The sequence below is a fragment of the Salarias fasciatus genome, chromosome 17 (genome assembly GCF_902148845.1).
Source record: "Salarias fasciatus chromosome 17, fSalaFa1.1, whole genome shotgun sequence".
NCBI classification, from domain to species: Eukaryota; Metazoa; Chordata; class Actinopteri; order Blenniiformes; family Blenniidae; genus Salarias; species Salarias fasciatus.
The window spans coordinates 5061613-5076756 of record NC_043761.1 but is presented as its reverse complement, the minus strand read 5'-3'; the positions used below and the strand labels follow the sequence as shown (position 1 = coordinate 5076756).

Below are 15144 nucleotides of genomic sequence, written 5' to 3'. Positions count from 1 at the left end.
AAAAAAGGAAAAGAATCGTCTCTGCCACCTCATTTAGTGGACCATAGATTAATATATGCTGCTCTTTAAAGTCTCCGTCCCCCGAACCTCCACGTCAAGTTTGTAGATATGGTTTTATTTTTTCATTGTGCTGATGATGAAGACGATGTGGAAACAACGCCGCCCTCTAGTGGTCATCAAAGGAGCTCCATAAGCACTTTCAAACAGCGGCTTCAAACAGAAGTAGCCAAGGACTCAAAAAAAAAAATAAATAAAAAAAATAAACTCTGGTGGGAATCACTGGTTGTGCTGTTCGGTTCACTTTCAGCCTTTTTTTTTTTTCTTCCAATCCATCCGCTCCGAAAACTGAAGAAATAACTGAAAGACAGACGCTTTAGCTCATAGTGTGTGTCGAGTGTTTATGACCATGTTGAAGTGAGGTGAAGAAGTTCAAAAGAAAAATTAAAAAACGCTGTTGCTTGCTGTGACTTCCATTCGTTGTGACTCTTGGTTTCCGGGGCGACGCCTCCTACAGCCCGCATTTTCTGTCTTTTAGTTATTTCCGATGGCAAAAAGTTTTTTTTTTTTCTTTTTTTTTTACATCTTCGATTTGCACGAACGATGAATCATTTTTATTTCGTGTCCATATTGATTTTTTTTTTCTTTTTTTATTTATTACTTGTATTTTGGTCAAGTGGTGATCAAACAAATTTTCATTGTCAATAAAAAAAAAAAAAAAAAAAAAACACTTATTGTGTCAGTTTTCTTCATTCTCTAACGTCCGTGACAGCCGTTTCACAGTAATCAGATTACACTGAAATAGAATCATTGATCTTAAATGCTCACGCTAGCAGCTCTGGTCATAAAGGGAGTGACTTCGCTTCGTCCAGCCGGGTGGCATCAGGCTGCAGCGGGTCGCAGCGCGGCGTTCACCTGGCTCTCGATGTGGCCGAACACCTCGGGGTCCTCGATGGTCGGAGTGATCTGCAGAAAACAGAAATTCGTTAGGAACATCAAGTGGAACCGCTTGTGTAGTAATTACTTAATTCTCACAGAAAAATCTTTGCAAAGGAGTAAAAAACATTTTCTCAAACAAGCAGAAGAACCACAAAGAGGTAGAGTGGCTGCACATTCTGTTGTTGTCGGAAATGTGAAGCAAGCTCAAATACTTGTAAAATAGTGAAACTTGCATTTAAAAAAGGGACGTATGGCTACAGTAAGATCCATTAGTGAAAAGTTGCAGAACAATTTTTTGGGAATAATTTCAACCAATAAAAGGAGGCAAGGTTATAGTGTTGATTAGTGAAATACACCAAACAATTGAAAATAATCTAAACAAAAAAAGGAGGCTAGACTAAGAGCATTAGTAAGGGAAATTTGCAAGAAAAATATCTTGATTTAATTTTAAAAAGGTGGTAAGGATGTCAATGAGTCTAAATTATGAAAATATATATTTTGAATTAAACGAGGTAAGGCTGCAAAGAAAACTAGAAAAATTTACATTTCCTGAAGAAAATGCAAGTGTGAATGCTGAGCTAAAGAAAGTTAAACTGTAACGCAGAAGAAGTTAAAGAAAAGTTGAAAAAGTTGAAGCTGAAAAGGGTTGAAAAAACCCTGAAGTGTATAAGTAGAAAATGTTGGAAAAAAAAAACCCCAAAAAGTTGAAAAAAATTTAGAAAGCTGAAGATAAGAAAAAAAACTTTAAAAGTTGAAAAAGTAGAATAGTACACTAGTACAATAGTACTACAAAAAATTGCATTTCCTGAAGAAAATGCAAGTGTGAATGCTGAGATGAAAATGCTAAGCTGTAATGCAAAAGTTCGAGAAGAAAAGCTCAAGTCAGTTAAAAAGCTGAAAAAAGTTGGAAAATGTTGAAAAGGCAGAAAAAAGATAAATAAGGATGAAAGAGTTGGAAAAAGCTGAAAAACCTAAAAAAAAGTTAAAAAAAATGCTGAAAAAAGCTGAAAAAAATTGAAAAAGCTGAAAAAAGTAAAAAAAAAAAAAGTTGAAAGAAATGAGTAAAGTTAAAGGTTGAATAAATAAAAAAAAGCTAAAGAGAAACAAGTAAATTAACGTGTGAAGTGAGTGAAGGAGGCACAGCTATGGTAAGAGCACCAATGACTGAAAAATTGGACAAAAATTTGTTCAATAAATTGAAAAAAAAAGGAATCAAGACTATCCATTAGGGGAAATTGCAAGAAAAAAAAATTAAAAAAGGATTACATTTTTTTAAAAGAAGACTATCAAGCTGCGAAACTTGCAAAAAAAAAAACTTTCAACTGAAATAAGAGGTAAGGCTATATTAATGAAAATTGATAAATATTGATAAATAGGTTTTCTAACCTGCAGACTGGAGAGACGCATGAAAACACGTCCATGTTATTTCCAAAAACAGCTGTCTGAAGCTTCATGAGACTGATCTGGAGAGTGGAGGTCAGAGGTCAGCCGGGTGGACCCGGCAGGTTGGACTCACCTTGTAGGGCTTCCCGTTGACCAGGTTGGCCAGAGAGGAGCGCGGGATCTTTCCGGAGCGCGTCTTGGGCAATCCCTGGACGAACAGCACCTTCCTGAAGGCGGCCACCGGCCCGATGGCGTCCCTCACCAGCCTCACCATCTCACCCGCCAGCTCCTCCTCTGCTTCCTGCACACCTGAGACACACGAGCGGCGGCGGCCGGTCAGACGGTCAGTCGGACGGTCTCGTCCACAGGAAGCTCCTCACAGCGGGGGTCCTCCTCTTTACCGTGCTTCAGCACGCACAGCGCCAGCGGCACGTGGCCCTTCAGGGCGTCGTCCAGGCCAACCACGGCGCAGTCCGCCACCGCGGGGTGCAGCAGCACCGCCTGCAAACGCACACACACACCTGAATGTGTGAGGAACACAGCTCCTCAGAGCTGAACCTGACCGCGGGGGCGGCCGCACCTCCTCCAGCGCTCCGGCGGACAGCCGGTGTCCCGCCACGTTGATCACGTCGTCGGAGCGAGACATGATGTACAGGAAGCCGTCCTCGTCCACGAAGCCGGCGTCCATCGTGTCGTAGTAACCCTGAGGGGGGAGGGGGGAGGGGGGGGGGGGCGCGGTTTAACTTTTAAAACATCTGTCAGCATCAGCTGCACTGAAAGCTCAGAGCTCTGCGGTCCATGTCCACATTTCAACAGCAGGGGGCGCCGGCGCCCTGCAACAGCACCGCCAGACAGCCGCAGCAGTCTGACTCCAATGATCAATGAAAAAGAAGGAAAACTGATCAAAAATGCATCAACATAAATAATCTACATCAAAATAATTGAAAGAAAAATACTGAATAAGAAAATCTGTAGGTGTAAAAGATAACTTTAAGACAAAAATTAAAAAAAAAAAGACAGACCGCATCATATTTTTCTATTTTCATATGGCTTTTTATTAACTGACGGCTCATTTTCATTCTATTATTTTATGTTCTGTTTTTCATTTTTCTTTCACTGTCAGGCACTTTGCAATTGCTTTTGAAAAGTGCCAGAACAATTAAGTTATTATCATTTAAGACAGTCAAAAACAGACGGAAAAACAAACATTTCAAATATAATGAAATTGTTGAAACAGAAAATGATAAGATGATCAAAAAGGAAAAGAAAACACACATAACTAACTTACTAAAATCACATTTCACTCAATACTCTATAAAAAAAAGTACAAATATATAAGATTTAATAAAATTATTGAAAAAGAAAATATAATTTAAGTTGAAAAAGCAGAAAATAATATAAATGTTATAACGGTTTTGAAAGGACATGTAAGCAAGATCATTTTAAATGTTTCAATGAACGTAAACACTGGAGAACATCTGGCAGCCTGTCGTAAATGAACACTTTTATAACAATATTTAAATTCTGATTGAGATTAAAAAAACCAAGGATTATTTCCTCCTCAAATAAGTGAATAAACGCCAGCAGGAGAATTCTCCCTTCACCATAAAAACACTATAAACACGGACATGTTCTGAATAGGTGAATAAAGTTGTGTCTTTTAGCAGAGGAAACTCACCGGAAACTTGGAGAAGTAGAGTTCCTTGAACAGATCTCGGTTCTTCCACAGCGACAGAGCGGCGCCGGGCGGCAGCGGCAGCCTGACGACCGGAGGACAAACTTCAGCCCGTTAAACCAAGACTGAAACACTGAAACCCAAACCTGAAGATCATCTGAGCTCACGAAACACCAAGAGATTATGATACGTAAAGAGGAATAACAACTTTAACAAGATTCTAGATTAAAATAACTGACAGTTTTATACGGTACAAAGAATCTCGATTTGTTTTACAACAAATAATCCGAGTCCTGATGGTCCTAATCCGAGTCTGAAAGAGAAGCTCTGGATTACATAATCCGGGTTTTTATTAATCCAGATGAGTCTGAAGACTCGATCTGCAGGTTCGGTGTGTTTAAAGCTCTTTTCTAATTCGACGGATGAGATTAAACCAAGGCGAAGACGTCCACCCAGCTCACCTCACCACGATGTTACCCAGAGTCCTCGGCTTCACCTCCCGCATGTCGTCGTCGATCACGGTGACTGGAGAAAACGGTTCATATTCATATTCAGGAGGTGGAACTGGAAGTGAGGATGTGCGTGCGTGCGTGCGTGAGTTTTCCTCACCGTTGTACCCTGGAACCGGTTTCCCCGCCTGGCCAGCGGGGGGCGTGAGCGAGCTCCCCAACCCCACGCAGGAGGAGGTGATGGCTGAGCCCGTTTCTGGAGACAGATGTGAAGCAGCCTCATTAAAATTCATGTCTTTAATCAGGAGGGAGGGAGGAACAAACCGGCTCCATCAGACCGGCGGCCTCGCTGATGCAACATGACAAAGAAATTAGCTTTTTCCTTCCACTCGTCTTTATGCCAAAGCCTGAAACAGCGGCCGGTCAGAGCAGTGGAGGCGTCCCGCTGCGCGGCCTCCGCGAGCCGCATTAACCCGCACGGCTCGGAACTACGACGGCTGCTGTGGGCTCCGCTGCACCACGCTCCACTTCCTGCCCAGACGAGGCTGGCAGGCCATCAGGAGGCGCCGGGCCGCCCCGAGGCAGCGTCTGGGATCCTCACCACGCCCTGCGCTGGGATCCACACACACACACACACACACACAGTGTCACCGTTTCACTTCTTACACACACACCCGAAACGCAACCAAAGATTTCCATTTCCACCTGAAATCTTGTTCAAGTCCGCCGATCAAATAGAAGATCAAACAAATCAGGTTCAAAGCAAAAGAAACAAACAACTAACCGGGAAATATTCAGGGCGTGCTCGATCAGAGGGAGGGGGATCATGGGGATTATTTTATTTTGAAAATCTAAAAGTAAGAAGTACAAGGAAAAGCTTTTGTGTTTCTGTCTGGGGGGTGAAACTTTGGAACCGTCTGAATGATGAGCTGAAAATGTCCAAACATGAAACAGTTCAAGAAAAAAAATATGATCTTCATAAGATACGAGGATAAAAATCACTTTTCTTCCTTTTCTTTGTTTCTTGATTGATCCATTCATTCTGTTTTGATCATTATTGCATGTTTTGGTTGTTTGTTGAGATCATTACTATTATTATTACCATTAATTGGAAGCAGGTTAGAAGCTAATGCTAGCATTAAAGCTAGCTAACTGGCATTAGCATCAAAGCCATGCTGTCTGAGGGGGTCTGGAAAGACACCCATGATGCAACATTGCTTCATTAAAGTTGGTTTCATGTTGAGACTGGAGTCATATTTGGTCATAGCTGTTTGGTTTTACTCATTTTGAACACGTTGTCACAACAGAGATAAACTGTAAAGTTTCAATTTAAAGGCTGTCATGGCCGAATTTCACCGATCCAGAGTGTGGCCTCTGAACCAAACTGAGTTTGACACCCTGATGTGTGTCTTTTCTCCGGAGGCAGAGCCGGTGAGGACGGGGAAGTCTTGGCTTCTTTAAAGCTTTGCTCTCTGTTCAGACATCTTAACCCCCGTTTTACAGAAGTCTGGCTGTTTGTTGTCGTCTTCGTTCTGGAGATGTCGATCTCTTTGTGCTTCACAAACTATCTGGTTTCACTTTCTTTCTGTACGACATTTTGAGGACTGAAGCACGAAGACAATCTAATCTGGCAGTGAGTGAATCACTTCATTCAATGAGAAATTATTGCCAATTTGCTCTGAATGAACGTGAAGAGAAATTCCTCCAGAATGGAATAATTGAAAAGGCTCCATTGTACATTTATCAGCGCTGATTTCATTACAGCCGTTTGAGCATTTAGGAATTAAGATAAGATTTACTGTCACTTATTTGGACACGCAAAACTTTTCTGAAACAAAAATGCAAAAATGTCAGTATAGGAGTGATTACACATTCGTGGTATTTTGAGAGGAACCTATTACATCGCCGGTTCTTTCAGTTCTTTCAGAATGCTGCTTTAAAAGCTCCGCCGCGTGTCGATTACACTCTGCTCCAGCGCCCGATCGCGGCAGCTCGAGTGGAGCGTTTCAACCTGGCGTCGACAGCGAGCGCCCGGACTCGCCAAGCCAGTAAATTCAAAACTCAAATGGAAAAAGACAATGTAATTGGCATTGACATTTTACAAGTCATGCTGGTGGGCGGGATGGACCGAGCGGCTTCCAGGCTGTAAATTAAACATTTACTGAGCCCAGATTTCTGCACTGATAATCAGATGCATCACTTCGACATTTGGTCTCACAATTCACATGAGTTATAGGAAGTTGACGGGCTCTGCAGCGGCTTCCCACAGCTGACTCAGAGGTTTACAAAGACATTTAATTTCTTCCGAGTCAGGCACCAGGACGGAGACATCATAGAACAGTGGAAGGTCGCGCTGTAGCGCTGAAAATGTGGTCTTCACGCCACATTTTCAAGATTTTACGCTTGTTTCTGGTCTTAATAAAGGCAAATATATATATATATTTACATGTTAAATGTTGTGGTTCTCACAAAGCATAAGCTTTGACAATGTAGATAAACGGAGGAACGCTCAAAATGTGATGCAAAAAAATCAAAACTGGCACAGAAAGAGGTTTCCGATTGGCAGCCATTTTCCAATATGGCTGCCATTGGTGCCAGCACTGGGCCTGATTTTCAAAGAGATAAAAGTGCTAGAACGCATGCTCATATAAATGCACTGCATGTGTGATTGAAAATGGCTTCTGCATGCATCGGGGCTGTTTTGCGCAGCGATCTGCTTCCAGGTTCATCTGCTTGTCGTCACCATGGCGACGTTTAGACGGAGCGCCGACGAGCACGGAAACATGGAGTTGGAGCTGCTTCCTGGAGGAGGCTGACGGAATGAGTTACACAGCACAACATTTCTTATAATAAAGTCTGCAAATTGAAGTGATGGGAAGCCAGCTGAATCTCCTTTTCAAACAAAAAATTGACGTTTTCAGAGTTTAAAGTGAAATTCAGAAAACCACGCCGCGTGTTGAACATGGATCATAAACTACTTTTCCCCCTCCACTGAAAAACTCAACTTGCTCCAAAAGGCTTATCCGTCTAAAATGTACCATCCTGGGTCAAGATGAAATCTTCCTCAAAACACTGACTATTCCGGTCACACTGCGCGCCGGAGATTAAATATGCTGGATAAGAACGGCAGACAGCGCCGGCTGAGACAGGTGAGTGAGAGCCGGAGGGGGGGGAAGAGGAGTGGAAACATCTGCAGGCTGCTGTCGAGCGCACACATCCGTCCTCGCCGTCATCAGACTCTCGCCCGCTCTCACTTCCCCCACTTTTCTTTTCTCCCCTTTCTGCTGCTCCTCCTCGCCGCCTTCGCACTCTCTCCTCCACACCGTACACAAACAAATCAATCTTCCTTCGACCTGTTGGAGATGAGCTGGGCTAGTGAGAGGCATTCTGAGTGTGATGAATGGGCTGAGGGGGGGGTAGGCGATACGATGGCACCTTTTTCCGACTCGGAAGGTGCTCTATCGAACAGACGTGCTCATTACGAGAAGGTTGGAGAGGAACTGCTGCTCTGGGAAGACAAACAACAACAAAAACCTAAAAAAAAAAAAAACCTAAAACAAAGATGGCACTCAGTCTTTCCGCTCCTCTGGGCGTCTCTGCTTGGTTTGCAGGTGATGCAGCGGCGTGTGGGTCAGATCAGATGCTTCCACAAAACCACTTACGTAGATGATGTGAATGTCTTCGTGCTTTGAGAGGCGTTCTTCCAGAAAAACAGTGCTCTTTCTCTTTTCCCCGCACCAGCAGAGGTTCAGACAAGGAGTAGTTCGTTAGCTTTGTTGATTTCAGTTGAGTTTTTTTGTTGATGTTTGTCCTGAAATGATCAGGGTCTTCATGTTTTTCCAGGCAAGTACATGATGGCGCAGTCAGGTTTGGTCTGATTGGCCGAATATGTTTACATGCAGATTGTGCGCTTCATCTGGTCTTCTGGGATAAGTTTCAGGGCGGATATCAAGAAGTCACCTTTCATTAAGACTCAACCAAAAAAACACATGATGAAGGCTTGCCTTTCCCGGGGATGCGACGGTGGAGTCTTTACAGGAGCGCAATATAAAGGGTTTAAGGTAGTAATCCGTTTCATATCTGCCCAGATAGGAAGCGTGATTGCAGTATAAACTGAGGAAATTAGGCTGGTCCGGCACGGGCATATGGGCGGACGATCATACTGCCTCCAGACACGGCACGCGAAGGTGCCGAAGCATAAACACCGAGTCCGCTGCCTTCACATGGCAGGCAGACAAAGGAAATGAGGGTGTAAACGCGGAGAGGGGAAACGCAGCACGCAGACACCCCGCCTCGAGGGACGGACACAGATCCAAGGAGAGCTGCAAGGACAGTGCTTGTTGCTGAAAATGGCACTAAATTGGTTGAAAAGTAAGGCTCCGCATACCTGCGCTGCTTCTTTCCGAGGGCCTAATTAGGAACACGTTTAGACAAGATTACCGCGTAACCCCGGGGGCGATAACGTGCCGGAGCTCTCACCGATCCCCTGAAGTGGCCTCAGATCTCCGCCTCTGCACCGGCCCTTTGCCTGTTTTTAATCTCGCTGCTGCGCTGATGCAACTCAAGAGTCACGGTCAGGTGAGCGGCGCATCCCGTGGACAGATCCGTGCTTTCCACTCCTATTAGACCCGTCGCGATGAGTACCTCGAGCGCCGGCATGAATGCAAAACCAGAAACAAAGTGCATTTGTGAAGGTCAGCGGGGAAGGTTACTCTTACCTACAGTGGCGTGCGACGGCACAAACAAACTGAAAGCACTTAATGTGTCATGTGCGGGAGGCAAAGCCCTGTCAGATGCGGCTCGGGGGGGATTTTTCTGTGAATCATACATATGCGCCGCGGCGCCGGAGGTTGTCCTGGTGATGTGTGGTTGCTGGGGTAACTTGGTCAGGAGCTGAAAAAGATAGCCGACCCAAGGTCAGACTCAAAGACGGCGCGTGTGAGAAAACACAAAAGGAGGGAATCAATTTCAAGCTTTCACCCCCTCAAAAAAAAAATCATTTTTCTGTATGATTATAATAATGCAATCAAGATAACCAAGAGGCGGCGTGGATCTGAAGCAGATACGCTTCCGGCAGGTGTCTGCAACTTTCTCCCAGAAACTCGTGAACAACTGAGACACGACTCTTATGAGAAAACTGTGGGATTAGTTCTGCTAGCGGCCTGAGCCGGATAGCACGGCTTAGCCCTGCTCGCTCTCAAACCGTCATTGGCAGTCGGCTGGTGAGTCCAAACGCAGGTAAAGACCCCGAGCTCGGCCAGCCAAGCAACGCCGGCGTGGAAACAGAAAGTAAAGACGTAGAAAAGGAAACGAAACGCGTGTGGAAGAGTAAACGGTGAAGTAAATCCTTTATGAGGACACTTACTGAACTGGTTTTGGAAACGAAGGTTTGCATCCTTCAGCTTTAGGTGAAGAAATTCAAGATTTTCAGACTGAAGTTAAAATGCTCTAACGAATTGTTTTAAAAATTAAAACAGACCAAAAAAAATTACACCTATTTCAGAAATATTGCTAAAAAAATTTTACTTCAAAGCAGGAGTTGATGAAAACTGTCAGCATAAAAGCTTGAGAGGATGCTAATGCTAAAGCTAATGGCTCATGGCAGCAACTCATTAACAGTGAGAAACAGTAAGAAACAGCAGAAACGGTAAAGAGAGAAATGACATGTCTGCAACCACTCGTCTTCCAGAAGCAGCACTTTCCCATCAGCTCTGCCTTCACTTCCCTTATCTCTTCTCAAACAGTGCAGTTCTTTAGTTCAACACGAAGTTTCTGCATACAAATCCACTGCTTAAATTGCTAATGAAAGACCTTTGTCTCGATCCTTCAAAAAAAAAAAAAAAAGAAAAGAAAACTCGGCAGACAAATTCAACAGTGCCTGCAAATTGAATTTGATGCACACTCCCAGGTTAGAGAGCAGATGACAGTAAACAACAACAAGGCAACACCGACGCGGCTCTCCGAGATGTAATTACAGGAGCCGCGACATCTGCGCTACTGTCTCCGCGCAACTTAATGAGGCCGAGGGAGCGACGGCACGCTTTTCCCAGAATGACACGAGGTGTAAAGTCGAGGCTGCCGAGCTTGAAAACTGACTCAAATCAAACATCAAAAAACTGCGCTTCAAAACATCTTTGAACTGCTGCGCCGTTCCTGACATTTATATCAATATCACAGGCCGATCTGAAACTAATGCCTCGAAAACTTGATGGAAACTAGATACATGTGTCTGCTCAGGAATGACGGTGGAGCTCTTGCTGCAGCACAAAAAAAAAAAGTACATTTTTCCTCTCAATATATGAGAATATTGTTAACTAATGCAGACTGTTACAACTAACCAACCCAGACTAATGTAGTTACAGGTAATCCAGACAGATGTCATAGGAAGTAATTTAAACTCATGTTTGCAAACCCAGACTAACGTCTTCAGAATGAACTTACAAACGGAATGAAACGGAAACATTTTTTTATTAATTTCATGGAAGCAACACAAACTAGTTTGGTTTTCGTCACACAACCATATACTGATCTTTAAGACTGAATATTTTTTTGTCCATCCGACTGGTTAAAGTAAAATGCATCTTTTCATCTGAAAGGTCAGACTGTACCTTCTGTCATGCAGCTATAAAACCGCCTCATATTTAACGCGTCGCTCCGCGGATGTTCGACAGATAGGAATCAAAGAAAAACTTATCTCGTCTTTTTCTATTATCCCCATCAAAGCGCCGTCCTCAGGAGAGCCATGAAAAGGTTAGCGGCACTAACATAACCGTTTCACCCGCAGTGAAACAGGTTGAGCTATATTCAGATTTAAATCGGCTTGTTGCGGGCGGCGACGTTCCTGCGGAGCCCCTCCAGTTCAGGCTGAGATCTGTTATTAACCCCGCTGATCCGGTGCAGAGCTGTCTTTAAAGTCAGTAAATGCTGGGCTGTTTTCCTTCAGAGACACAAAGAAAGGGAGAAAGGATGGTGTTTTTTTTTTAAACTGGCCGTTCGCAGACCTTTGTGCTACCAGAGGGATGAGAGGAAACCTCCCCTGAAAGGCCAAACGGACGCTTTACAGCACGTCGGCGTCACTTCTTGATAAAACACCATTGTGAGTGTAGAAAGGCATGCGGCGTCATCAGGGTGAGGGGGGGGGGGGAGGATTCGAACGCCGAGCGCCGACCACCTGAAACGCCGCCGCGGGTCAAAACGTCAGCGCTCGCAGCCGAAACCCGCGGACTGGAAACGCACATTTGTTGCCAGGCAACGGCGGTGACATCAGCAACCCTCGTCGCCGGCCCCCTCCGCCCCCGCCACCGATGGCACTCGGCTCCTAAAATAGCACACAGATTATTATCAGGCGCTCATCGTGGCAGGCGCTCTGTGCACGTGTGCGCGTCGGGGGCCGTCGGCCCGCATCAGGTGGTTTCGAGGAGCGCGAAGCGAGCGCGCCTCGCCGCCGCTCGGTTAATTCGCGTGTCTACAGCTGTGCGCCCGGCGGGAGGCGGAGAGATGGAAAGTGCAGGTAAAAAAAAAAAAAAAAAAAAAAAGAGGAGGAGGAGAAGCTGACGGAGCGGGATGAATCAGCACGTCGGAGGGCAGGAGGGGGGCCGAGGACTGATGGAGTCCGCCGCACACGGGAATAACAAGCGCACCAATCACCTCCGCCCCGGATCAGAAAGCTCATTTCTGGTGCAGCGGCGAGCGGCGGCGAGCGTTCCACAGTCTGAGAGCAATCAGGGGCTAAATTGGTGGAATTAGTCAAAGTTCTTGTCAGCGAGCTTGTTAGCCAGAACGAAAAACCTCCATGGCAAGAATGTGAGACGTTTAGGATTGCACACGAAAGACAATGAACCGGCATCGCTTCTTTGTGGCTCTGTCTCAGAAAAACACTCAACTCTGGGTGAGAGCACAGCGTCTTGTTCTACAACAGAGGCAGATAGATAGATAGATAGATAGATAGATAAAAACTTTATTAATCTCCCAAGGGAGAAATTCCGGTGTCCAGCAGCACACAGATCATTCACATGCAAATAAATAACAACAGTACAATAAATACAAGTGCTCGGATTGTACTTAGTTTGGCTCAGGCACATCTGTTATACAGCCTGATTGCTGAGGGGATGAACGACCTCTTGAAGCGCTCAGTTCTGCAGCGCAATGACAGGAGCCTGTTACTCCGCTCACTTTTTTGAGCTGCAACTGTGTCGTGCAGTGGATGTTTGGAGTTCCTCAAGATACTCTGCATTAGAGCCCCCATCCTCCTCTCCAAGACTGCTCCAACAGAGTCCACCTTCCTCCCCATCACAGACACACACCTCCTGATCAGTCTGTCCAGCCGATTGCTGTCTCTTTTTGTCATACTGCCACCCCAACAGACAACCCCAAAGAAAACAGCACTTGCAACAACAGACTGGTAGAAAATGTACAGCATGTCACCACACACGTCAAAGGATTTAAGTCTCCTCAGGAAAAACAGCCTGCTCTGAGCAGTTGACATAAATGATACACAAACTCTAAAGACAGCCGCAGAAAGGCTGAGCTGGGGCCGTAATGGGCCCTCAGACCAGACTTTGGTTTACAACATGATGAATAAAGGGCTGACATGAATCCAACAGGTTGTCTCTTGTTTAATTCATCACAGGTACTGAGGATCCCTCACCGAGCATGTGCAGAAGAACCACTGGTGTCGTTTCTGCCGTCATGTTTTCAGCCACTCTGGTTGCATTTCGAGTGTCTGGTGGACAAAGTTCTCAGACACTTGAAAATGTTGTCCCCTCTCCTGAAATCGGCCTAATCTGAAGCCGGGCTGGAAAAAGCTTTTATCTTCGAGAAAGGGAGACCTGTGACCTCCTGTCTGTGACGCGCCGTCACGGCAAACTAGCTGTTAGTGTCTGCTAGCTTCCTCTCATTTTGTTCCCCAGATCTGAAGAGAGCGAGAGAGACTCCGGCTTCTCCGAGCGACTGTTTACCAATCAGCGCCGCCGGCTGCAAGGTGGAGGGAAGCCTCCAGGGACCGATGGAATAATGAACAAAACCCCGAGCTGCTTTTAATCTTTAGCAGTAGCCGAGCGCAGCTGATGAACTGTTGCTGCTGGCGGGAGACGGTGTCGCAGACAATGAATCAGGCCATGCATCTCTCGGCGCTCGCTGGCAAACATGTATTCTGCTTGATAAATGAGGAATTGCACGGCGATCATAAAGCGGCGTTACACCGAGGAGATGGAGAACGGGCTCTCATATTCCGTCAGACACCAAAGCTCGCAGGGCACTGATCCAAATGTTATCAAAAATCTCACATTTTAACACAGTTGTGGGTTTTTTTCACATTTAAAGTGAGTTTTCCTACATTCCGTCCCACTCAGAGACTGCTCATCACAGAAGAACCCCAATCTGTACGTTTCCAGCTGCTTCCGATCCCCATCGCTGGAACATATTCGCTCTGAGAAGCAGAGCCAACGAGTTCAGGTCTGGCTGGTCTTTTTGCCACCTCCCCTCCGGCGGACTCGGTTCATGAGGCCAGCGAGAGAAAAGCTTCTTCCCCCTGAAGAGCGTAAAAGCTCTGCTGGAAGCCTGAACTCACCATCCTCAGACCTATCCTCGATAAACACTCTTAAAATATACTGTCTTTTGAGCTGTTATTTATAACCTTTGATCATTTAACCGTGCCACTTCGCAGAGTCAAAGGTTCATGACAGTCTGACACTTTCACGGTGTGCCGATCCTTCCGTCGTCCACTTGGAAACCTCCTCTCTTCATGGCAACGCAACGCCATGGATCCTGAAGCATGGATTCGTGTAAAAAAAAAAAAAAAAAGTGAGTTACAGCGTTGACCCGCTTTAAAACGCAGCAGCCAAATAAACACTTAATATTTGGCACTGGTTTCCCCGGCGTGCCGGTGAGGCAGCTTTAATCGCCGTCCAGGGGAGGTGGATTTTATTGCTCTTCTGCCAAAGAAATGATTGCAGACTCAAAGACGGGTATTTGATTCTCCTCCCTTGGGACGAACCTGCTTGTGTACCTTCACCGACCAACAAGCCTTCATCTCATGAACTGTGCTGTTGCTTAAAAAAAAGCATTAAAATATTCATTTTCATGCGATATGGCACTTTGAGCTCCAATGGAATCCAACCGATTCTGATCACCAAAATTTCACCACAATACTGAATAATTTTATTTCACTATTGAGTAATCCACACAGTGTGAACCGCTCTCTAGTAACTAGTGACTTTTTATTTGCAGTTTTAAAAACCTCCAGCAAGTTGCACATAACTCTCCACCCCACCTGTGCATCATCCAGGTAGGTCGATACCCCGTCGCCGACACTCAGAGGGAGCCCATTTAACTCTGCTTACACTTCCCCCTCGGCTCCTCGTCCCATCATCCCTCACCGCGCCCGTTTTCTCTCCATCGATTACAGCTTTCGGCTGCTGAATATTACATTCCTGGATTAAGGGGCTTGCACCTGGAGAGATTTACGAGCCGCAGCACAGGTGATGGATTCTGTTCGATTTCCACCCATTTGTCAGGTGACGGCTAAAAGCAGAGCCTCATACGAGGTAGATGTATCAATATTTAAGGACGACAAAAAAAAAAGTGTTCACAACAAGATCTTGAAAAAGAAATGTCACGCATTAGAAAATGATTGGACTGGATAGATTAGACATGCAAACAAACTTTGTTGTTGGAGCGTTTTGATTGTAATGAGTTTCTCCA

General features: G+C 45.2%; 1 protein-coding gene across 1 annotated transcript in view; it reads right to left on the bottom strand.

Moving 5' to 3' along the window:
- Positions 1-333: 333 nt before the first annotated feature.
- acss3 (acyl-CoA synthetase short chain family member 3) overlaps positions 334-15144 on the bottom strand; it is a 37506-nt gene continuing 22695 nt past the window's right edge. The window contains exons 10-16 of the mRNA XM_030113370.1: positions 4604-4699; positions 4456-4519; positions 3998-4079; positions 2900-3022; positions 2721-2820; positions 2453-2628; positions 334-963 (exon numbers count right to left, since the gene is read on the bottom strand). Of these exons, the coding sequence (XP_029969230.1) occupies positions 880-963; positions 2453-2628; positions 2721-2820; positions 2900-3022; positions 3998-4079; positions 4456-4519; positions 4604-4699 (725 nt within the window). The 3' untranslated portion in view covers positions 334-879. The remainder of the gene's footprint in view (positions 964-2452; positions 2629-2720; positions 2821-2899; positions 3023-3997; positions 4080-4455; positions 4520-4603; positions 4700-15144) is intronic.